This window comes from Leptosomus discolor, chromosome 4 (genome assembly GCF_034619465.1).
Source record: "Leptosomus discolor isolate bLepDis1 chromosome 4, bLepDis1.hap2, whole genome shotgun sequence".
Classification (NCBI taxonomy): domain Eukaryota; kingdom Metazoa; phylum Chordata; class Aves; order Leptosomiformes; family Leptosomidae; genus Leptosomus; species Leptosomus discolor.
The window spans coordinates 2,301,591-2,324,857 of NC_141394.1; the positions used below are offsets into that span (position 1 = coordinate 2,301,591).

The 23,267-nt window shown below is 49.1% G+C and overlaps 1 protein-coding gene across 1 annotated transcript; it reads right to left on the bottom strand.

Moving 5' to 3' along the window:
- Positions 1–4,368: 4,368 nt before the first annotated feature.
- PCDH10 (protocadherin 10) lies at positions 4,369–17,798 on the bottom strand. The gene is made up of 4 exons (XM_086464352.1): positions 15,180–17,798; positions 13,654–13,712; positions 12,968–13,074; positions 4,369–4,724 (listed from the first exon to the last, which is right to left on the bottom strand). Exons 1-4 carry the CDS (start codon positions 17,796–17,798, stop codon positions 4,369–4,371), a joined length of 3,141 nt encoding a protein of 1,046 aa, XP_086320478.1.
- Positions 17,799–23,267: the final 5,469 nt, after the last annotated feature.

The following is a 23,267-nucleotide window of genomic DNA, read 5'->3' on the forward strand; positions in this document are numbered from 1 at the left end:
AGAAATAAGACTAAATTACGCAGGAAGAAGAATATACAAGTTAGAAGAATCCCGGAGTTACTCTATGATAACATTATTTTCAAAACCCCTACAATTTATTGTTCCAATCACAATTTTGTAACTTGCATTCCTAATAGATACCTAAAACATAAGTAAAACCCACATTCTTCAAAATGTATTATTTGAGTACAGAGAGAGGTACTTTTGGTGTATTCTGCTTAGAATAATACACAGAATATGTATGTTTATGTGGAAATTTGGCTTAGACCAATGGCTTAGACCAGTAAGGTGAAAATTTGGTAATGGGACATAAGGAAACCCTTTCAAGTATGAGGAGTTGTATCTTCTACTACATCATGACTTGTAATATAGCTGCTGCTGTTTTCATTTATCCATGACCTAAACCTCAAACAATAAAGGAGGAAACACCCAAATCCCCACTATTAAGCCTTTGGTTTCAATCACCCCCCATATCCCTAAGTTTGACAGATCACTGTATTATTATTGTCAAATTTGTATCGTTTTATCAAACGTGTACGATCTTACCCGTTCACGACCTGGTTGCCCTTCAGTTGTTTTGCTGCCTTGCTGCTCTCTTGCACGTGCCCAGCTTACCTCCTCTGTTTTCATGCAGTCTCCTCTTTATTCATGTCTCTATCACAGCTTGTCTAAATTAATTAGTATTAAGCTTTTGATACGACTTTGCATAGAAATATTTTCACTATTTTTGCTGTTAAGCTATGTATTTCTAGACTGGCTAGAGCAACGCAGCGATATGCTTTGTGTAAGGGTTTTGTAACACTTTTTTTAGTGTATTTTCAATTCAATTCCTTTTTACAACCTGGCGCTTTATTTCCTTCTTGCTGGCTTTGTACATTGGGGGACACTTTTCAGGGAATTATTTCATGGCCTTTCTTCTCAAGAGGAGTTCAAACTCCTCATGATCATACACAACGCCTTCCTCGTTGATCTTTCCTAAGGTTCTGCATTGAATGTACCCCTCAGAGCACAGCGCAGGAACCGCCCAGCAGACACAAACTTGAGCAGATACACTCGTGGCACAGTGAAAGCTCCACGTAGAGCCACCAGTTTACACCTGTAGCTACTGCCCCAATGGCAGAGCTTAAGGGAGTAGGTTTGGCTCATCCATTCCACTGCGCTGACGCTGCTCTGCAGCCTTCAGGTCCACAGAGAGCTGGGTCAGAAGCAGGCTGGGTCTTCTGGACCGTGCTTCAGTGCGTACTGTGGGCATACGTGGCCTATCAGGGACGTGACTGACCTAAACCATTTTATCTCGTCTGCAAATATTGCCCCGTTTCTCTCATTCCTGTTTCTAGAGAATTAATTTTTTAAACTCCATGGATCTCCACCTAGACACTTGGGGGAACTCTGCTTCTGCTAAAATGTTCCACTTACCCTTATGATTTTTTTCTCTTAGGCACAGAGAGTCCGATAACGCTTTGCCCTGTGACACTTGCTTACTTTAGTACCTTCTCCTACTCCACAGAAGCTATGCTAAAGGGGCTTTTTGACAGTTCAAATACACTGCATCGATTAATTCTCACTCACTCTACCAAAATTCTAATACATTGACAATCTTTCTGTGCAATTTTCCTGGACAGATGCCAGCTACCTTGTTCCTAAAACTCTAGAGTTACAATTTTATGTCCTATGCTAAGGTTTCTCAGCAGCCTCTAATTTACAAGATTTCCTACTCTTTGGTTACTAGCTCTTGTTAGAAACTGAAAATTAAGGAAACAGACAATCCACTGACTTCTTATCTCTTTTAGGTAATTTTTCAACAACATCCTCTTCCACGACTCAGTCTGGCGCGCTATTTGAAATGGTTACCTGGGATGGGCAGCTCCCTAGGTATGCCTGCCCTCCTTCCTCCATCCCTCCTCCGGTAAATACAAATGCAAAGAAACAGTTTAGAACCTCGGCAACGTCCTTGTCCTCACTCACTGCAGCTCAAGCATCCCACTAATTCTTTCCTAGCTTACCACGCCTGATATATTAAAAATTGTTGGTATTTCTTTGTATGCATTGGGCTCTTTGCTCTAAGAGGTCCCTCGTACCTCCACTAACTACTATCCTGAAGTTCACCTGCTAGACCTTCCATTCTTTTCTGATCATTTTGCTTAAGAATCTCTTTTTTAAGAGACCTTTTTAGTTCAAATAGTTTTTGTATTCTGCCACATACTTTTTCTTCTTCACTGCTGATTTTTCTGACAGCCATTTTCATACATGCTGCAACTTGTTATACAGTATTTTTGCTGAATAGGACAGTTCTGTTTCATACATTTTAATAACTTCTTTTAAGAAAATCGTTCTACTGACAAACTGATTTTGATTTCATCTTCTTTGTTAAGAAGTTGAATTTAGTTTTATTACAATTGCAATTACCCAGTGGCTCAACTAAAGCTCCTTCCTGAATCAACTTCCCCTTACGCATTCCTCTTGCCTTATATATTGAATACATCATTAATAATGAATTATTTACCCACTGCTAGAACTATTGTGCTCACTTTCTTTTCTTTGCTCCTGTTATTTGCTTTACAACTATAATCTACAATTTTACCAAAGAAAATATTAAATAAAGGAGAATAAAACAGAGAAATATTACCCTTGTTTTGTAGGAGTTTTAGCTTTGAGGCTCAAAGAAAAAAAGCAAAACTCAATCTGGATTCTCCAGTGAGGATTACATTATGCCACTCAATTATATTGCTTACTTCTGACATTTTACCTCCAATCTTTTACGCCCTTCTACCAGTAAAGTGTAAAATGCAGAGCAATGTCTATACGTAAACACATTGTTCAACAATACTACTTATATCAGCTCAACAAAATCTAAAAATCCCTAAACTATCGATAAAGTAAATATTTGTTATTTGAAATAAAACTCCCAAGCCTAGAACAAAACAACAGAAATCACCACTGAGGTGTCAGCAGATACAACCATCACTGCAACGCACACGCTGCATCGGAACTCTGTTGTGATCAGACCATCAGTGCCACTGAACTCAAATCTTTAACTGAAGTAATTGAGATTAAATTAGTACCGCTAGATTACAGCTTAGTACTAAAGAGCGTTTCTTAGAGGTAAACGATGGAAGACCAGTTAGGGAAAGACGGAGTCATCAGGTCACAGCTAAGTGACATTTCACGTTGTCTTTAGAGTATGACCAGAAGATTGACACCGGACATTTTAGCCTACAGAAAATAAAGCTGATTGACGCAGGAAAGGTTTTTTTAGGAATGGCTTTCACGTATCAGAACTGGTGTCCAAATTTAGAAGCTTTCAGTAAAGCAAATCTAAAGAGTGAAGTGGTAAAAAGACCTCTCTGAAGGACCGAGATACCTGGACAGCTAATTAAGAAGGCAGAACTGAGCTGTCTGTGCTGAGAATGATCTGTAGCAAAGATCCTCACGTGCCAAGACTGCCAGTGCAGCACCTTCCAGAACAACTAAATGCTTAATAAAAATAAATAAATTAATACCATTCAGTGAAATTCTTTTTTTTTAACCCCTGATCCGCTGTCCTAAAAGGCTTTTGTTGCTTTTAGAAGGGTCGGTATCGCAATGTTAAGTGTCTTTGGCTTATTTGGATGAGATAAACATCATCAACTCTTGAAGTCAAGGAGATTAGCCTCTAATAAAATACAGAAGGCTGCTAAATAGAACGAAAAGATAGTAGATCAAAGGATTACTCAAGGGTTCTACAACTGGCTCAGACTCCAAAAGGAATGATGAAGGTCTTTTTGAGATCTAGCACACTCTTTCATGCCACCCAACAACACTCAAAAGATGACTAAAGAAAGAGACAAGATTTTGGAACAAGACAGAAGGCACGGAGGAGCACTGACAAAAGTCAGTACCATGGAGGCTGAAAGACGATCGGACCCAAGGCAAAAAGTTTCGCCTTCTTCCTTCCAAACACTTAATGTTAACCGTGCAAATAGTTACTTCAAAATAACAAACATACTCTTTATTCACAAGATACTGCTCAAGCATTAAAAAAAAAAAGCTCCTAGGACAGTTCTCTCAACTTAACTTTGGTCTTAAAAAATGTTAGCCTGGCAACGCCAATGTTTAAATCGCCTATCCAAGAAAACTTTGAAAATAATCCAGCATCAGAAAACAAAACCGAGCAACTCCCCCACTAATATCAGCTGATACTTTGGTGGTTGACAATCATGTCACACAAAAAACAAATCAAGCTTTTGTCTTTTTTTTTTTTCTTTTTTTAAAAGCACTGAACAATGCCTTCTTCAGTGGTGCCTGAATCCAAGAGAAGCCATTTTACCCCACTGCTCCTAAAACTGGGTCTGCATTATTACTCCTATGAATAGCAGAAAGAGCCAGTTCTTATTCCCGCAAAGGGAACGCTTTCACACAGCTTTTTGAATAGTACTTACTCAAATATGGTGGTTTGTAAGGCGCTCGTGTATTAGACAGCAGTCCATCCAACTCCTTCCTCTCCAGAGTGTTGTGAAGGGCCTTCTCTTTGCCGAAGGTGGAGAAGGACCTTTCTGCCCCCGGCTGGGCTTCTGGTGTTTCAAACACTTCAGTGTCTGGAACGGAGTCCATACCAGGTACGTGCAGATTGCTGCGGTAATCTGCAGCTTGGCGTCCATCAGATGGAACAAAGGAAGGCATCCAGCACCGATCTGAGTGGCCCAGTGCTTTACATTCCTCCGTGCAATTGGAGAAGAGATCCATGCCTGCAAGCATGAGAGAAAAAGAAACTACAGATATAAGCTTCAGCATCAGGAACAGCTGCTGACAGATAAGAGAGATTATGCCAAGAAGAGAGAGAAGCGGAAAGAGAAATGTCCTAAGAACTTCTTCCACAACTTTCATCTCCTCAACAACAACAAAAACTATCTCATTGTCCAGTCTTCAGAAGTCAAAGACACCATTTAATAAGCGCCTCTAAATGCCAAAACGTCACACCCCCACAAAAATATCACAAGAAGAAGGGTACTGGTGGTTCTGTCTCACAAAACCACTTGCAGAGCTCACTGTTTAGAACCCGCTCACATAAGGTTCAATTCCACTTGCAGGTTGATGTCTGTGGTTCACCAGTTGAAAATACTCGTTTAAGAACATGAAGGAATTGTTTCTACGTGAATGTATCTCTGGCCAAAGAAATGAAATGCCTTGATTGAGGGATCACAGATTTCATTTATGAAAGTGAAATATTAATGAGTCCTATAAAGGAACTATCTGCGCATACCTTAGTAGAGAGATAGAGCCTATCGATACTAAAAGCAGACCTTACAAGGTAGGAATCCAGCTCTCAAGTGATCAGGATGGCTTATTTGATCAATTGTTACATCATTCTTTCTAGAGACAGCTTTCGCTGCTACTGCAGCCGTCCTTACTATCATCAAGTCATCCAAGCAAAGGGACAGAACCCTGTAATAAATGACTGTAATTAGCGGTACAAAGGTAGCCACAGCCCGATGTGACATGGCTGCGGATACTATTGACAACATTGTTAATGCCTCCCCTATATAAGCAAACACTTGTCCCTGCCAACACGGAACTGTTTGCTTACAAATCCTTTAATGCTATTAAGATTTCAAATGACAAGCTATGCTGCTATTGACTACCTTCAGATCAGCCTTCCAAGAGAGTATTTCCAGACCGTGAGTCACTAAGTTGTTGGATTATACTTGTTTTGAGAGGAACGGTGTATGAAATCATAGGCAGAGAGTAAAATAAATACCAGCGTCTCCAAGTTGATGTTCAGCATCGTACAGAAAAGCAGCACAGTAAAGAAATAGCTTTTCCTTGTCTTTATAAAGAGAACTGAGTGTCTTAGGTGTATGTCAAAACTGAACTAAATCTGTTATAAACATTGCACTTACAAGCATTGCATTAGAATTACAAAAAACCAACATTACTTGCCAAAGAAATAGGAAAAAATTTTGAACAACTGTAATAAGATTCATGTAACGTAGCTCATTCACCAGCCAACATTGTGAAGAACTGGATTAGCTTGATCTCTAATATGAGGATTAGTATTAAGAATTCTACCACTGTTTTGAACCACAAATTAACTTATATTAGTAATATTTATGAAATATCTCACACTACGAAAAACAATCCCTTCAGCAAGCAAGAATCTTTCTGAGCTATCAACAAGTGCTGGAGCACTAAAGGCAGTCACTTCGAAAAAATATGAAGGAAGAGAAAAGGCTTTTGATTTCAGATTAATCTCACTTTATAATGACTTTTTAATTTTAAATTAAGCAATCTACAATGCTAGGGCCAGTTTCGATTAGAAACCTTGCATTGATAATTGGCATGCAGAAATCTGAAAATAAATTACTGATCAGCGAACTGTTGAAGAATGCAAATGTGAACTGCAGACAGGATTAAGGGATCAGATGAAGATCATCAGGCAAGGCGCACGAATTGTATAGTCCTAAATTCCGTAGTGGTAGTAGCTATCAAAGGCTGAAAGGAAAGATTTAGATGCAGGCTTCCCAGAAAGAAATTAATACCTAACAATGCCTGTAAAACCAGGTGTATGTGCTGAAATGTCTGCACAAAAATACCTCTTATGCAAGGAAAGACGTATTTTATGAATCTTTTTGCCATTCAGAAGATTTAAGTGACAATTATCACAAAGTGGTTATTCCCATTTTCAGACTTCCTAGCAAAGTTACATGTAAACAGCAAATAACCCTGCTTTCCATAGGAAAATGATTACAGTTACATTTTGCTACCAGTGTATCAGTGACCACATTCAGTCAACATTTCCTGAAAGACAACAGGAGAAAGGAAAACATATGAATAAATATTAAATTAGATTCTTTAGTCAGTGGGGAGGGAGATAGTATAATAACATTGTTTTGAAGACGTATGTTCAAAGAGAGACTATTTTTTTTCCTTCATGGATTTTTATTTCCCCTGGAAAAAATCACCCTCCATTTTACTGTTTTGTTTTCACATCAGCTGCTAAACTGCAAAATGTCTCTACACAAATATTATTTTTTTTACTTCCCTTTTGAATATTGCTTGTCTACTGCAGTGCACTGAGTAGTATTATATAACAGCTTATTATAAAAGAGATGTTATAGCCGCTATAAATCAGGATTTTGAATAAACAAAGTAATGAATGTAGGGGATATAAAATGTAAGCTTGTATGACAAACTTTTCTCCCCTTGAAGATGAGAACTTGTAAAAGAAAAAAAGAATTTATATACATCTGAATTTTAATATACATTGCTGGGACACACAGCTAGAATGTAAATGCTTGCTTAAGATGGGAACAAAATGTTCAGCGAGGCCTGGGGCTGGGTATTGCTCCCACTTGAACCAGTCACAACATTCCCTAAGAGTTTAATAGGGGCAGAACCAAGCCCTTGGTTCTAGTGTTTTGACAGAAAATAAATTCGAATTAGCAGCCTGATTTTGAAATCCCTGGGCACCTATCTGTATTGACACTGACTGTGATATGAACACTGGCTATTCTTCCTCCGCCTTTTTGCTGTGGGTCACGGTATAGAAGTCTCTGTTTCTAATGGAAACCCATCAAAACCGGGGGAGGTGAAGGCCATTGGCTATTTTCCAAGGAAGGAAGGATAGAACATGGCAAACCAAGTAAGAGATTCGGCACAGAACTCCTTCATACACCAAGAATCATGTTCTTGATTTACAACAAAAAGAAATGTTCAGCAGTGAAACACTTCCATCTCATCTCCCTCATAAATCCGGTTCTATATATATATGATCCTTCAGAACTGAACGACCCCTCGTAATTGCAAACCCACATTAAAGAAAAACGCTTTATGTTTTTCATTGAGTTATCACATTAGACCTTGCAAACAGATAAACTGAGATTTTAAAGGTGACTCTGAGTTACGAATTTCAGATGTCCTCTGTGGATGCAAACAGACAGTATAGTGCACTGAAGTGCTGAAAAAAACGATAAGCATTGCACTACTGCAAATACAAATAAAAGCTCATGGGAAAGCCCACTAGTTCCTTCCTATTTGTTCAAGCCTTATTACTAGGTAGGCCTCACACAACCTGAAATTTGGAGATTTTGAAGGAAAACACGCCCCCGCCCCTCCCTTGAAGGAACCCAAAAAGTAGGAAAGGAGTTAAATATTGATATCTGCATCTGAATTTCCTGAACTCAGGTGCTTTGAATCAGATACTTGGTGGTGTTGCATTTCTGAAGCATATTCCCAATTTGCTTCCTTTTCATATTTCAAAAGGGGAAAATCAAAAGTTCTATGTGCATGAATTCTAATTGGTTTGAAAGACAGTTTAGATCAAAGCAAAAATTAAGCCTAAAACCATTTTAAATAATGCATTATTTCTTAATTTAATTAAGGGAGAAGAGCCGTACACCAAGCCTTTAGAGCAATGACTGAACGTGTTCATGTGTATTACCGAGCAAACGATGTAATAAAAAGCAAAAATACAAATTAAATGTTGACAAAGTATTTTTGTAGTATTGTTATTGAGAGGGGTTTTTTTCCCCCCCAATGTGTCATTTTTTCATAACTTTGAATTTTACTCCGAATGAAACAGCATTTTCTGTTCCTTCTGTGGTAGTTTTTCTTAAGAAAGCCGGTTTGATGAGAGATAGGCGCGATGTAGGGAACCTGGCCTCCTTTTCGGAGCTTCAGTACCAGGACAGCTATCCATTTGGTTAGATTACCCTTGAGCAAGATACTCATTTCCCTATGATTCAAGTTTTGTGTAGTAAATAAGGCTAATGATGTTCGAAGTCTTCCTCTGTAGAAGACTTTATCTACCAAAGAACTGGACTTTATGAAACAGAGTTATTATCATTCTTTCCAGCTAAGTAATTGGTGTGGTGCCTTGGATAAAACTGACTTCATCTGCATGAGAACACGCATAAAGCCTCAAACATCTTCAATATTCAGCTCTTCCAAATCTCAACTTCAAAGCCCTATCTGGACCATTGAGATGTGAACACTATTAAGCATGCAGCCGAAGGAAAGAAGAGAAAATAAGAAAAAGAAATCGCCCTCAGCTTGAGTCAAAGCACTTTTCTAAGCCATTTTCATGTTCCCTCTCACTTTATCCGAGGATAGACTCTTAGCCCAAGTGATCTTCAAAACAGGATTTAGCTGTCACTCTGCATAGGCCGAGAAGGAATGCTGGTTTTCTCTGTCCCTTTATCACTAAAATTCTTCTTCCAACTTCTCAAATTCTTCTTCTCATGAACGCTGAAATGTCATAGCTCTTCTGCAACAAGGCCTAACAACCCTCTTGGGGTTTACCTTGCCCGCACAGAAAAGGTGAGAGGCAATATTTCACCCTGTGCCTTTGTATTAGCCGCCTATCAATTCCCTTCATAAATCCACTGATGGAAGCCTAGTTTTAGATCTCAGCCGGTCACCGATGGACACTGTCCAGTGGAGATTATCAGAAATAATATATATAGGACAGCTGTATAGTATATACATGACAGGACGTTTCTTTAGCTTCACACCTTGGATATTCCTTCCTGAAGGGCACCTGCAAGACCATGCCCATTCCGTGAAAAAGGTGAAACAAAGGTAATGCTGTAAAGACCTCGGCACGTTCAGCTCCAGAGAGCTGAGTAGCTAGTAAGCAACTGCAGGAATTCAGTTGATGGCATGAGTCCAAATCTTACAGGACAGGTGTCTAATCATACAGTTTAAACATACACACATGCAGGGTATTAATTGGCACCCAAGCCAGCAATTTCACAAGGGAGGCCAAGAATTTAATCAACCATGGGAAATAAGCTCACCTCATGCTTAGAAACTACTCCTACAGAACATGATGGAAATACAGTGTGTTAATAATAGGTAGTAGTGTGGTACCAGTTGCATTTGTTGCACAACAAATGGCAGCTTTTGTCTCAACGATTTTCAGGCAGAAGAGAGCACAAGTAATCCAAACTCGCACTCGGGGTTTGAGAAACCCCTCCTCTGTCCGCCAGAAACTTCTTGTGCTTCTTCACCTTTGGGAAGTCGTTCTCCAAAAAGCTCAGGTTCCCACCGCAGCCAATGAAACGACTACTCAGTCTAGAACTCGAATCTGAGTTCAAAACCGTAATAAAACATTTGATGGCACATAGAATGGCTTTGTTCGGAATTTTCACTAAATAATAGTGCAGGATAAATTTATGACACGGTGACAGATTTTCACCCCGCACGTTCTCCTTCCCCATTAATAACTGGCCATGACTTCTGACAGTCAGCTTGGCTAGCAACGCGCTGCCATAGAATAGCCACTTGTGTGCCACGGGGCTCTTCACTGGTGACAGGAACAGAAGTCCTGTGCAGAACAGTAAAAAGATGTTTTCTGAGCAGAACACGCTGCTGACTAAAACCGGTGGGGAGTGAGTTTTAGTTGTCAATGTGAATCATCACCTAAGCGTTTCTGGATGCAAATACAATGCTTTTTAAAAACAAATACGATGCTGCTGCACGGTGTGAGGTAACATCTTGGAAAAAACAGCCCAAACTTCTGCCATGTCCTCAACCAGTGTGTTTTCCTTCAATAATTTAGAAAGAATTGATTATAGAGCACCAGAATGACTGAAAAACTGAGAAGGCATTCCCTCAGGTATATCCTCTAGCCATTCAAGATCAATCAAGATTTATGCTCCTTTTTTTTTTTTTTTTTTTCCCATAAAATTCACCATCAAAAGCTAATAGCAAGAGGGAAGTTTTTACATAAAAATATCTTGTCATCAATGAGGTCGAGGGGCATGTTCTTTGCATCACGACAGCAAGATTCAGACCAAAACTTACAGGAAAATTGTATTACACGTATGTAGAAGATTAAAGCAGTTTCTACAGAGACTTGTATTCAAATCTCTACTCGGAACTAGCATTTAAAAAACGAGGCATGCAAATTTATTCTCAAATCACAGCACCAATATATTAAATTGGAAGTTCTGTGTATTTGAGGTTTCAGTTCAAACTGTTAATTGTGAGCAGACCAAACCTAGCTGTCAGCTTTCATTAATTCACGTGTAATCCCCCTTGAAGACATGGAAGTTCATAAATCACGTCGGATTCTTGAATGATTTGAAATTATTTTGAAAGTACAGATTTTTTTTTCCCTCTAGTTTGGTAAAACAGAAATGATGAAAATGAAGAATTTACCCAGCTAACGACTAATGCCGTGTTTGACAGTAGTTCCAGTGTTCGTATCTGAGATAGACTACTTTTAAAATGGAGAGAAAGAATAAAGAGCAGAGGCACAACAATACCAGCACTGAATGCATCTAAAAGAAAATAGCTTTCAGTTGATGTGCAACTCTATGATTATATTCCCACCATCAGTCAACCCAGCCCTTTTCTGCAGATGTTTGTTCTTTCCCCCCCCTGTTTGGTTATTATGGTTCATTATGTTGAGGGACTAAGCTGATTGAAATGTTCATTGAGATGACTGCTGCAGTAAAATGCGCAGAAGGGGGGAAAAAAAAAAAAAAAAAGAAAAAAAAAAGGAATGCAGGGAGGGCAGGAGGAGAGGGAGCTTTTTATAACTCAGTAGCACTGATTGCTGCATCAGAAACAGTGCGAAAGAAAGGGGGGGGTGGGGGGGGGGAGGCTAAATACACGGCTTTTTAAAACAACAATAAATCATACGCCATATATAGGCCAAAAATGAAAGAGGCTCTGTGTTCAGATGTAAACTTCTGGCAAGACCTGGTGTGTTGTCAGGTTCCCAGACACAAAATAGACACTCTGTTCACTTCGCATGAAGCCCCGCAAGAAGCAGGGAGCTCCGGGAGACTCTTGGCTCTTCTCGAGTCTCATTAGGTCTGCATGTTAATGACTTGCAGCAATATAAAGGGGCCCTGTGGCAGCCTCCTCTTCCCCTGGTGCCCGCGTTTCCCACCGTTCAGGGCACAGGGAGCAGAAAATAGAGGACGTTCAGGGAGCGCGCGGGCGAGGCAGCCCTGAGTCCCTTGCCCTGGTATCTTCTAAGGCAGGGGGGGGAAAAAAAAAAAAAAAAGGGATGACTGGGGAGATTCTGGCAGTATTTTGTACGAGGCACTTGTAGCAAATCCTTATACACGGTAGAGCACAGAGGAAACAAGGGGAAAGAAATCACTGTGTTGAATCAGAACATACCAGACCTTTTGAGACTGTGGTAGGGAAGAAAAGCACACAAGCCTTTGTGGCTAAAACGCAGTGCGAGGGGGAGAATGAATTCTAATGCACAGGCCCGAAAACAAACGTCCCTTTGAGGAGAAAACTGACAGTATGAGAGCAAAGACAGCAAGCGCACGCATGGGAGTAACTCTGCAAGGTATGTATTTTCATAGCCCTTCAAAGCATTTCTTTCCTTTGTCAGGACTGAAAGAAATATATCGAAGAACACCTGAGTCTTATTAACACGTAGATCACTTAGACTACACGGTGCCTCAATTTGAATTAAAAAACCCCCAAAACAATCCTCAAAAACCACTAAGGTATTACACATTCAGAGCACCAATGTGTCTCCACTGATCCCCAGCAAAAACCCTCACAGTCTGGCTGTCATTCCATCACTGGGCTCATTCTCTCCCTTGGGAACTCCCCCTGCACTCTGCACTGCCATGCCAGCTGAAGTACCTACTAAACAAAAATTGCCCGATCCTCTGAAATTCTGCAAATCTGCCATTGGAAAAAAAAAAAAAAAGCACCGTAAAACGTACCAGCAACTTTGCTTTAATGTGCAGCAAGTTTTGCTACAGCAAATGATGAAGAATAACATGCCCCCCCCCCCCCCAACAAATAAAATAAACTCTGCCCCACGAACGAAAAGGGTTCCAAATTGTCTCCTTGCCCAGGTAACTGTAGTAGCAAGCTGACTCAAACGCAGCCTCCCAGACAACATGCTCACATTATTTATGCCACTCTTGCATTATATTCCTTTAAGTATCTGTCCTTTCTAGTCTCTCTACTGAAAGATCTACTATTTCCATTCTCTTATCAGACTTACCAGAGGATTGACCTCGATTAGTGGCATCATGATCACTGTCTCCTTGCTCACTGTCTCCATGACCACTGTCCTTAGAGCTTACTATGTCTGCTTCCTGGAATGCAGAACTAGACACACAGAAACATCTTTACATTAGAATAAACATGAAAGAAGAACTCGTAAAACATTCTTCTGCCATCACATGGCCAAACACGGCGCTGCATTCACCCACTCCTGCCTGCTGCACTGCTGCTGCAGAGGTGCTCTGGCCACCATAAGCAAAAATGGCATTTTCAGCCCTTGGTAGGCTGGCTGGAGCGGACAGCAAGCGTTATTGCTCCGCGTGGCTTTCGTGTAATTGGTAAAAATACCTTGGCAGCGTTTACCGAAAGCTAGATAGCTCAATTTTAACTCAGAGAGACCAACGCTTTCCAGAAGACCCTACAGAAGCATTCGTAAGTATTTAAAGCCCGTTTTAGACACTAACACAAAATGAGATTTTGCTCTCTTTTCAGTTGGTTTTGAAAGCAGTTCAGAAGAGCCGTAATTCAAACTCGTTTAGCCAACAGAGTTTTATTTAATACATCTACATACGCTCACTCTCCCATTGCTTTACTACTATCTTACCTCTGCAGCAAACCCATCTCTGCACCCCATTCAGACTTGCTAAAGCATGCATTGGCAAAGCGAGGCTAAGGAGCTCATACCTGTTTACTCGTCGGGGTCTGTCAACTAGATAACTGAGCTCAGCACGCTGGTGTTTTGTCTAGGAAAGAGAAAATATAGGGAAATCTTTAATTCTTGATATTTCTGTAACCAGCAACAGAAAACACACCAGAACACCTCACCGTATTCACTATAAACGGTAATGTTTAGTTGCAAGGAGGCCTACACAATCTGTTTCTAGGATGGAAGGGAAAAAAACCCCAGCGCTTACTCTTCTTTGCACAGATGGGAAGGCAGGAGGGATTTTTTTTTTCCCTGAGTTTTTTGGGATGAGCTTCTGACACGTTTTCTCACAGTGCGTGCTGCCGAGCATCACAAGGACTCGCACAAGAATCAACAGAACTATTTCTAGAGTTGTGTACTACTTAGTCTGAGGGAAAACTTACTGAAATCTAGTTTTCAGCCTGTTTTTAATTCCAGTACATAAAAATAGGGGGAGACAGTACAGCTACTGCACCCTAAGGAGGAAAATACATCGAGATACCCTCGAGTCCTTTAAAAAGGCAACAGAAGACAGAGCTCTACAGACATTTTGAGGAAAGGCCAATCTCACAAGCCCATAGTAGAAATTTTACTGCAAAACTTGAGCTTTAGAAAATATTCCAACTGCCTTTTGCCAGACTGGCCAGTATTTAAGTTTCAGCCTTCACGTTAAGAGAGAGCGTGTGGTTTTCATTAGTGCACGGGCAGAGAGGTACTGAGAGCATGTATGAGCTAACCCAGCAGAAAACGATTAACGGGGGAGTACGATGCTTTGACAGAAATTCTCTGCACACTAGATACCGCAATACAGACAACAGGCTTAACAGGAGGGGGTGTGAAGTCTCTGCGTGTAATTTCATGGAAACTCTTTCTTGATGCTTCCCTTTGCGAACCCAGCTTTGGGTTACAAAGAGCCGCTCAGGCAGAGCAAAGCGAAGTCAATTAATAAACCCTAATTCACAAATTAATTAAAGCTCCTGCTAACTGTAGGGATTGTCACAGTCCCAGAGGGGGGTTCCCCCAAAGCCCTCCTTGCGCATGTAAAGATTTCAGGAAGGGAAAAAAAAAAAGAAAAGAAAAGAAAAGAAGAAGACACAGTTTTAAAGCGTTGCCTCAGATAAACCCTGTGATAACGTCATTTCGACTCTGCCAAAAGCAGTACCCCCCCCCCCCCCCCCCCCGCCCCGCCGCCGGCGATCCCCTTGCCGCTACCGGCTCGGGAGCATCCCTGCGGGGGCCACCTGCGTTCAGGGGGGGACGGGGCGGGAGGGGGACACACGTTCGGGTGCCACAGCTCCCCAGAGGGACCAGGCGGCTGGCCGGGGCGCGGGGGGGCTGCCCCCCACTCCCCTCTCCCTCGCAGGCCGCTGAAACCTCCCGAGTATGAGAGGGTAAGGAGGGGAAAGGGGGACGAAAGGGGGACGGGGGGGGGGGACACGACACGAAAGGGGGGAGACGACGGGGAAAGGCGGCGGGGCTGCCCAACGGCGGGGGCTGGGGGGTTCGGGGCGCCCCGGCTCCTTACCTCGCTGGACAAAATGCTGCCGTTGGAGATGATGTCGGGCTGCTGGTCGGCGTAGCCGGTGACGATGGCCCCGCAGGGGTTGTGCTCGGCGTCGGTGCTGCGGGAGGGGCTGCAGGGCTTGAGGAACATCAGGTCGGTCTTGGCGGACTCGGGGGTGAGGCAGACCTGGTAGCAGTAGTTCTGGTTGTGGTGGTGGGAGCCGAAGCTGCCCGATTCCTCCACCGGCACCTGAGCCGGGTTGCTGGGCACGTTGGAGCTCTGCACCAGCATGATGTCCGACTTGCTGAGCTTCTTCTTGCGGGCCCTCGCCTGGCGGCTGCAGCAGGGGCAGCAGCAGCAGCAGCCCAGGCAGCAGTCGCTCGCCAGGCAGGTGTAGATGTTGAGCTTCTTCTCCTTCTGGCAGCGCACGGCCAGGACGATCATGGCCAGCAGGAAGATGAAGGAGACGGAGCCCAGGGCGATGATGAGGATGAGGGTGAGGTCGAGAGAGGTGTCCCCCCCGGAGCGGCTGGGGCGATGCTCACCGCTGCCACCGCCACCCCCGCCGCCCCCCGCGCCCACCCCCGCGCCCAGGCCACCACCGCCACCCCCGCCGCCGCCACCGGGGCGCTCGGCCGCGCCGTCCACCAGCACCACCTGGATGGCGGCGGTGGAGGAGAGCGGCGGCTGCCCGTGGTCGCGCACCTCGATGACCAGCTCGTAGGGGCGCTGGGGGTCCCGCTTGGCCGGCACCCTGCGGGCCGTCCGCAGCTCCCCGGTGCGCCAGTCCATTCGGAAGAGGCTGGCCTCGTTGCCCCGCACGATGCTGTAGGTGAGGCGGGCGTTCTCCCCGTCGTCGGCGTCCACCGCCGCCACCCGGCTCACCAGGTAGCCCGGTTCGGCGCCGCGGGGCAGCACCTCCCGCGCCGGGGTGCCGTTGCGGCCGGGTAAGGGGCTGACGATGGCGGGGGCGTTGTCGTTCTGGTCCACCACGACGATGTGGACGGTGGCGTTGCCGGCCAGCGGCTGCGGCTCCTCGCCGGCGTCGCGGGCTTCGACTTGGAAGCTGAACTCCTTGAGCTGCTCGTAGTCGAAGGAGCGGAGGGCGTAGAGGAAGCCGTTCTCGGAGTTGATGGAGACGTACGTGAAGACGGACATGCCCTGGATCTGGCTCTCCAGGATGGAGTAGGCGAGCTGGGCGTTGGCGCCCTGGTCCCGGTCGGTGGCGCTGACGGCGTAGATGTAGGCGCCGGGCACGTTGTTCTCGCTCACGTAGACCTGGTAGACGGGCTGGCTGAAGCGCGGCGCGTTGTCGTTCACGTCGCTCACCCGCACCTGGATGGACTTGCTGGTGCTCAGCGGCGGCTCGCCGCGGTCCCGGGCCACCACGGTGAGGGTGTAAGCGTCGCCTCCGGGCTGCTCGCGGTCCAGCGGCCCCTCGGTGACGATGGTGTAGTAGTTCTTGAAGGAGCTCTTGAGGCGGAACGGCGCGTCGCCCTGCAGCAGCTCGCACTGCACCTGCCCGTTCTCCTCCGAGTCGCGGTCCGAGACGCTGAAGAGGGCCACCACCGTGCCCGGCGCCGCCGCCTCGCTCACCGCCTCCTTGACGGTGGAGAAGCTGATCTCGGGCGCGTTGTCGTTGGCGTCCAGCACCCTCACCAGCACCTTGCAGTGCGCCGGCACGGCGTTGGGCCCCAGGTCCTTGGCTTGCACGTACACCTGGTACACGCTGCTCTCCTCGTAGTCCAGCTCGCCGCTCACCTCCAGCCGCCCGGTGCGCGGCGCGATGCCGAAGAGCTCCCGGGCGCGGGCCGAGATGTGGCTACTGAAGGAGTAGATCACCTCGCCGTTCTGCCCCTCGTCCGGGTCCGTGGCGTTCAGCTGCAGCACCAAGGTGCCCGGCGGCGAGTTCTCCGGCAGCGACACCGTATAGACGGGCTGCTCGAAGGCGGGGACGTTGTCGTTGGAATCCAGCACCCTGATGGTGAGCAGGGCGGTGCCGGTGCGCTGCTGGGGCTGCCCGCCGTCCACCGCCGTCAGCACGTAGCGGTGCACCGCTTGCTGCTCCCGGTCCAGCGGCTTGTCCAGCACCAGCTCGGCGAAGCGGTTGCCGTCCCCCTGCGTCTGCACGTCGAGGGAGAAGTAGCTGTTGGGGGTGATCTCGTAGGTGCGCAGCGAGTTGGTGCCCACGTCGGGGTCGAAAGCGCTCTCCAGGGGGAAGCGGGTGCCCGGCGTGGCGCTCTCCGAAATCTCCACGGTGAGGTCGGGCTCCGGGAAGGAGGGCGGGTTGTCGTTGATGTCCAGCACCTCGATCTCCACCCGGAACAGCTCGAGGGGGTTCTCCAAGAAGACCTCGAGGTGCAGGAGGCAGGAGGGGCTCTGCTTGCAGATCTGCTCCCGGTCGATCTTCTCGTTCACGTAGAGCACCCCGGTTTCCAGGTTGAGCTCCAGGTAAGGGCTGCGGGAGTTGGGCGCCGTCTGGAAGCGGCGAGCCGAAAGTTTTGTAATGTCCAAGCCCAGGTCCTCGGCGATATTCCCCACGAACGTGCCATGCTCCTGCTCTTCCTGCACCGTGTAATGGAGCTGGCAAAGGGCCCCCTCCACCATCCAGAGCAAGGCAAAGAGGAATAGCACAATCATCTCCAAATGGGGAAAGAGATTCCCCCCTCCCCAACACCACCTCTTCCTCCTCTTCTAAAAGCCACCACCACCACCACCACCACCTCCTCCGAAAATACACAGTACAGTGTGTGTGTGTGTGTGCGCGCCTCTGCGTGTCTATCTATGTGTGTGTGTGCGTCTGTCGTGTGTGTGTGTGTGTCCGCGCCTGCAAGCGTGTGGAGAGAGAGGGATCGGGGGGAGGGGGAAGGAAAAGGAGGGGGGGGGGGGGGGGAAGAGAGGTTGATTTAGGGGGGATGCTAGGTATTATTTCTTCTGGTTCATGTTAGGATTTTTTTCTCCCCCATCTCCCTCCTTTTTGTTACGAGTATTATTGTTTCACACGCTGGCCAAATGAAGAAGACAGGCGTCCCCGCTTCATCTGTGATCTTCGAAATAAATGGCCAACTAATAAAAGCTATTAGCTGGATGTATCTAGAGATACACAGTAGCCCGCTTTTATTTATTCCGAGAGTCTTGGCACTGCACCGCGGCAGCAGCAGCAGTGGCGGCGGAGGCAGCAGCAGCAGCAGCAAATCCCAAGAAGGAAATTTTTGTATTTCAAGATTGTCCTCGGTTTGTCTTCCTGGTGGGAGCTGGAGGGGTAGATGCTGCTGGAAGAGCCGGTGGACATGCCCTCTTTAGATGCAAAGAAAAAAAGGCAGAATACCGCGAAATTACAAAAAAAAAAAAAAAACAAAAACAAAAAAACCCGCAAGAAGATTTCTTATCAAAAAAGGCAGAGAACAGCTTTGCTAGCCAAAACTTTCATTCCCTGATTTCTCTGGGATTTTTTTTTTTTTTTTAAGAAATTAGATTTTTCTCTCTTCTATTGACAGTCTTTCATTTTCTTCTTTTATTGCTATTAGGATGGTCATCATCATCACTCTGCTTTTTAGGGCTGTGCCGATCAGGGTTTTGGGTTTTTTTTTTTTTCCTTCTCTCTTGCTCCTTTTGCGCCTAGCCCCTCTCTCTGGGGCTCTGCCTGCTGCTGCCGCCGCCGCTCGCCTCCCGTCCCGGCTCCGCTCCCGGCCCCGGCCCCGGCTCCTCTGGTCTCTGCCGGCGGTTTCTGAGCCGGCACCGCTCGGCTGCTCTGTTTTTGCGCAGCGCTCCGCTCCTGCCAACCAATCCGCTGGCAGCGACGCCCCCGGGGGCGGCACCTCATTGGCCGCGGCGCGCGTCAAGTAGGCTGCGTCATAGAGGGGGGGGGGCCGAGAGCGCAGGCAGGCAGGCAAGGCAGGCAAGGCAGGCAGGCAGGCAAGCAAGCAGGCAGGCAGGCAGGCAAGGCAGGCAGGCAGGCAGGCAGGCAGGCAGGCAAGCAAGCAAGCAAGCAGGCAGGCAGGCAGGCAGGCAGGCAGGCAGGCAGGCAGGCAGGCAGGCAGGCAGGCAGGCAGGCAGGCAGGCAAGGCAGGAAGGGCGCTTAGGCTGAGGGAGGATAAACCCTGCAGCTTCCCCAGGCGCTCCCAACTCGCCCATTCCCCTGCCCAACTCCCTCATTCCCCTGCCCAACTCATTCCCCCTGCCCACCTCGCTCATTCCCCCTGCCCACCTCGCTCATTCCCCCTTGCCCACCTCGCTCATTCCCCCTGCCCACCTCGCTCATTCCCCCTGCCCACCTCGCTCATTCCCCCCTGCCCACCTCGCTCATTCCCCCTTGCCCACCTCGCTCATTCCCCCTTGCCCACCTCGCTCATTCCCCCTTGCCCACCTCGCCCCCCTGCCCAACTCGCCCCCTGCAGGAGCGGCTGTTCCGCGGTCGCTGGGCAGGGACTCGCCGCTCGCCGCCACCGCGCACACACGGGTACCCGTAAACAACCTTCTCCTTGGAGAGGGAGTTTCCACCAGCCGCTGACTTTCCTACCCTGGGCTGGGCGCGGGGGCGCTTTTTTAGGAAAATCATTAACAAGGGGAAACTCGAGACTGTTATTTCCCCCCCCCCCCTCCCCCGTGGGCTGCCTTAGCTAATTACGCGTGTTTGTCGGTGTGAGAAAGTGCAACTTTCCATGACGCGCCTGTGCAGTGTTTCCAGCCCATTTCCAGTACCACCACCCCGCGCCCGGTTTTTCCCCCAGTCACTTCGGAATTTCCAGTAACGCCACAGGAGAGCATCGGGTACCAACGAAGAGCCCCCCGGGGATGTCCCCAGCGGCTGGGGTGGCGGTGAGGGGGGGGGGAAGCAGGAACGGGCAGCGGGGCTCCCAGCCACCGATTTTGGAAGCGAAACGCTCGGTGCCGGTGCCCGCCGTCGCCGTGCTGTCCCCGGTGCCACCGCGGCGCCGGAGGCTCCGGGACTGCGCGGCTGCACCCGGGGCTGGACACCTCTCACAGATTTTGGTACCCCACCCCCCCCCCCCCCCCCCGCCGGGTGTCCCCCTGCCTCCCGCTTTTCCCTCAGCGAGAAGGCAGCTCCGTGCTAAAGTCGATCCTCCCCATAGTGTCTATAGCACGTCAAGTGCTCGACTGACACGTTTTTGATCGATGCTTAACGGCTGGGAGGCTCCGCGGGCACCGAGGAGAGGGCTCAGCGCCTGGGGGTGAGGGGGGGGAGAGGATTTCGGGGCGGGTGTTCACAGACCGCCCACCCCCCCCGGCTGTGTTGGTGCCCACGGGCTTTTTACAGCCGAAGGTCCACGTCCGTGACTTTACAAAATGAAGAAAGTAAGAGCGGAAAGGATGAAATATTTATATATTTTTTTTTTTTAAATATTTTATTGTTTCTAAAGAACCGCACAAAGCAGGGGCGAGCAGCTTCTGCTTTGACCCCAAATTCGATCTGTCCGTAGATAGCGGCCCCCCCCCCCCCCCCCCCCCCCGCGCGTTTCGGTCAACTCGATGCTCAGGCGCGTTTTTTTCCGCAGGACCCCGCGTTTCCAAACTTGCGCGTAGCACCAACCCCCGCGCCCCTCCCCGGGGAGGGCGTCCCGAGTCCCCCGGCCGCGGTGAGCTGAGGCGGGGGCGGCGGGGGAGGGGGGGGGGGGCAGGGCACAAACTCACCCCGCCGCTGCCAAACCCATCCCGGCGTGACGCCGGGGGGCCGGTCCCGTGGCGGCGGGGCCGCGCCGCTCCGCGGGAAGCGGGTTTACGGCGCAACCCCCCCGGCCCCCGCCTCCCCGGGGGCACCGCCGCGCCGCCCTGAGCCGCGCTTCGGGCCGCCAGCGGCGACGCCTCCGGGCGGCGGACTCGGCGTCCAGCGGAGCGGCGGTGGCGGCGGCTCCGCGCCCGCGGTTGCCGCCCCCCGCCGCCCCCCGGGAGCTCCGCGGCGGCCCCCGCCCGGCCCCGCCAGTAGCCGCAATCGCGGGCGGCGGGCGCCCCCCAGCGGCCGCCGCGACGCACTGCACCCCGGCGGCACCGCCTCCGCTCCCGCGGGGGGGGGGGGGGGGGGGGGGGGGGGGGGGGGGGGGGAAGAGACCGGGGAGACCGCGGCTTTCGTTCCCGGTGTGGCAGCCCCGAACCCTGCTTCTCCCTCTTCCCCGCACCCGCACCCCCGCTCTTTCGCCTCTCCCGTTAACCGCCAGCGGCTGCGGGCGGCTTGGGACGCCGGTGCAACGGCCCACGGTGCCGCCTGGCCGCGGGAAAGCGGCAACCGCGCGGGTGAGCGGGGCAGCCCCCGGTGCTGCCGGGCGCGGCAGGCAGGGAAAGGGCACCCCAAACAACAGCTTGTCCTCCCCGACCCCCTCCTCCTTCCCCACCCCCGCCCACCTCTCGGCGCTTATAGCGGATCTAAGCGGAACCGGCGGGTCGATGTCGGTGTTTTCCCGATAAAACGGATTTCGTCAGAAGCCCCGCGGCCGCCGCTGCCTGCGGGATGCGGGCGGAGAGCTCACACGCCGAACCGCCGCCGTCCATCTTCCCGCCCGCTCCGAAGTCCCGGCTTTGTGCCCTTCTCGCCGCTCGGCGCGGGGGCCGGTGCGCCACCCTCCCGTCGGAGGAGCCCCGCAGCATCCCGCTGCATCCCGCCTCTAACCCCCCCTCCTCCCACCGCCCCGGCCCCGGCAGCGGCGGTGCCTCCCGCCTTCGGGGAAAACCGGGCGGCCCGATGGCCGCAAGCGAAACCCCGGGACACACACACACACACACACACACACGACACCCCTCGGATGCGGAGGGGCCCTCGCCCGCCCTGCCGGGGCCGTGACCGAACCCACGCCCGGGGGGCTGGAGGTAAGGGGGGAGGCGGGGGTCCGGCTGCCGGCGGCGTCGGGGCGCTCCCCGCACCGCTGCGGGCGCCACCGCTCCGCAGCGCGCCCCTACAGACGGCCCGGTCCGGGGGGCACTAACCCCCCGGCCATATATATATATATATATATGTATTCATAGGCATGTATAGGCGCAGCCCCGGGGCGGCCGCAGCTCAGCAGTGCGCCCCCCCGTCGGCTCCGCCGTTCCGAGCGCAGCGGGGTCTCCCATTTTGGTGGGAGGTGGCGACGCCGCCCCCCCCCCCCCCCCCCCCCCCTTTGACTCCACGACGTGTCCCACCCCGGAGCGGGGAAGGAGAAGGGCCGGCGAGGCGAAGCAGCCCCCGAAATGCGAAATGACAAACGGCACTTAGGCGATACACGAACGAGAAAATGATTTATGGATTTATTTATTTTTTTTTTTCCCACAACGGCCCGAGCGAGCGAAGGCGACGTGAATGATACGTCCTAATGCGCAGTACATCATTTTCTAATAACACTGTTTTAGTGCTAATGCTGTACGCCTCTCTCTTCGATAGGGGGTATCGATTAAATAAAAAGTCCGAGGGCTGTCTTTAAACCGGACGCGTATCTCCTCACAGGCACCCGCTGAGGTTTATATATTTACCTCTCGCTGAAGCAGAGGGCTACCCATCGGATCCCCTGACACCGTGGCGCTTAGGTTTTCCATCTGTCATCGTTTAATTTGGCAGTTTCTTCGCCAAAGGAAGACTAATCTTTGGTATCGTTGCGTTTTCGCTCCATGCGGCGATTTAGAGATGTAAATAGGCGACATCGGGTTTGTACAGCCACCGTGCTGTTGGGGTTAGCACCTGGATTAGTCCAACCTTTCCTCCCTGCCAAAATGCCTCTTTGGCACTGCAGGTACAAAGGGGTATTTTCTATCAAGGAGAACATAGGATGAGTAACCCTCCTGCTCAGCCAGAACTTCCCTAGCATCTCCATTTACCAAATATCACGGATTATCTTAAAAAACCCTTTGTATTTAACTCACATGCACCGGGAGAGTGAATCAACACGAAAAAGCGAGTGCAGGGGCGTGAGGGGAGGAAGAGCTGTCAGATAGGAAGGGGGCTTAGCCCCAGATTCAGCCTGCATTAGTGCCTCAAGGCCAGGGCTTCCCCTCTCCCATAACCAAGTTATTTTTGCCCTTCATCAGTGAAGTCATAGTGACACAAGCTATGAGCTTTCCCAATTATTTCCGTGGTTTCTAGTCCAAAATATCACTCAGCATTAAGAAGGACAAACAAGTTCT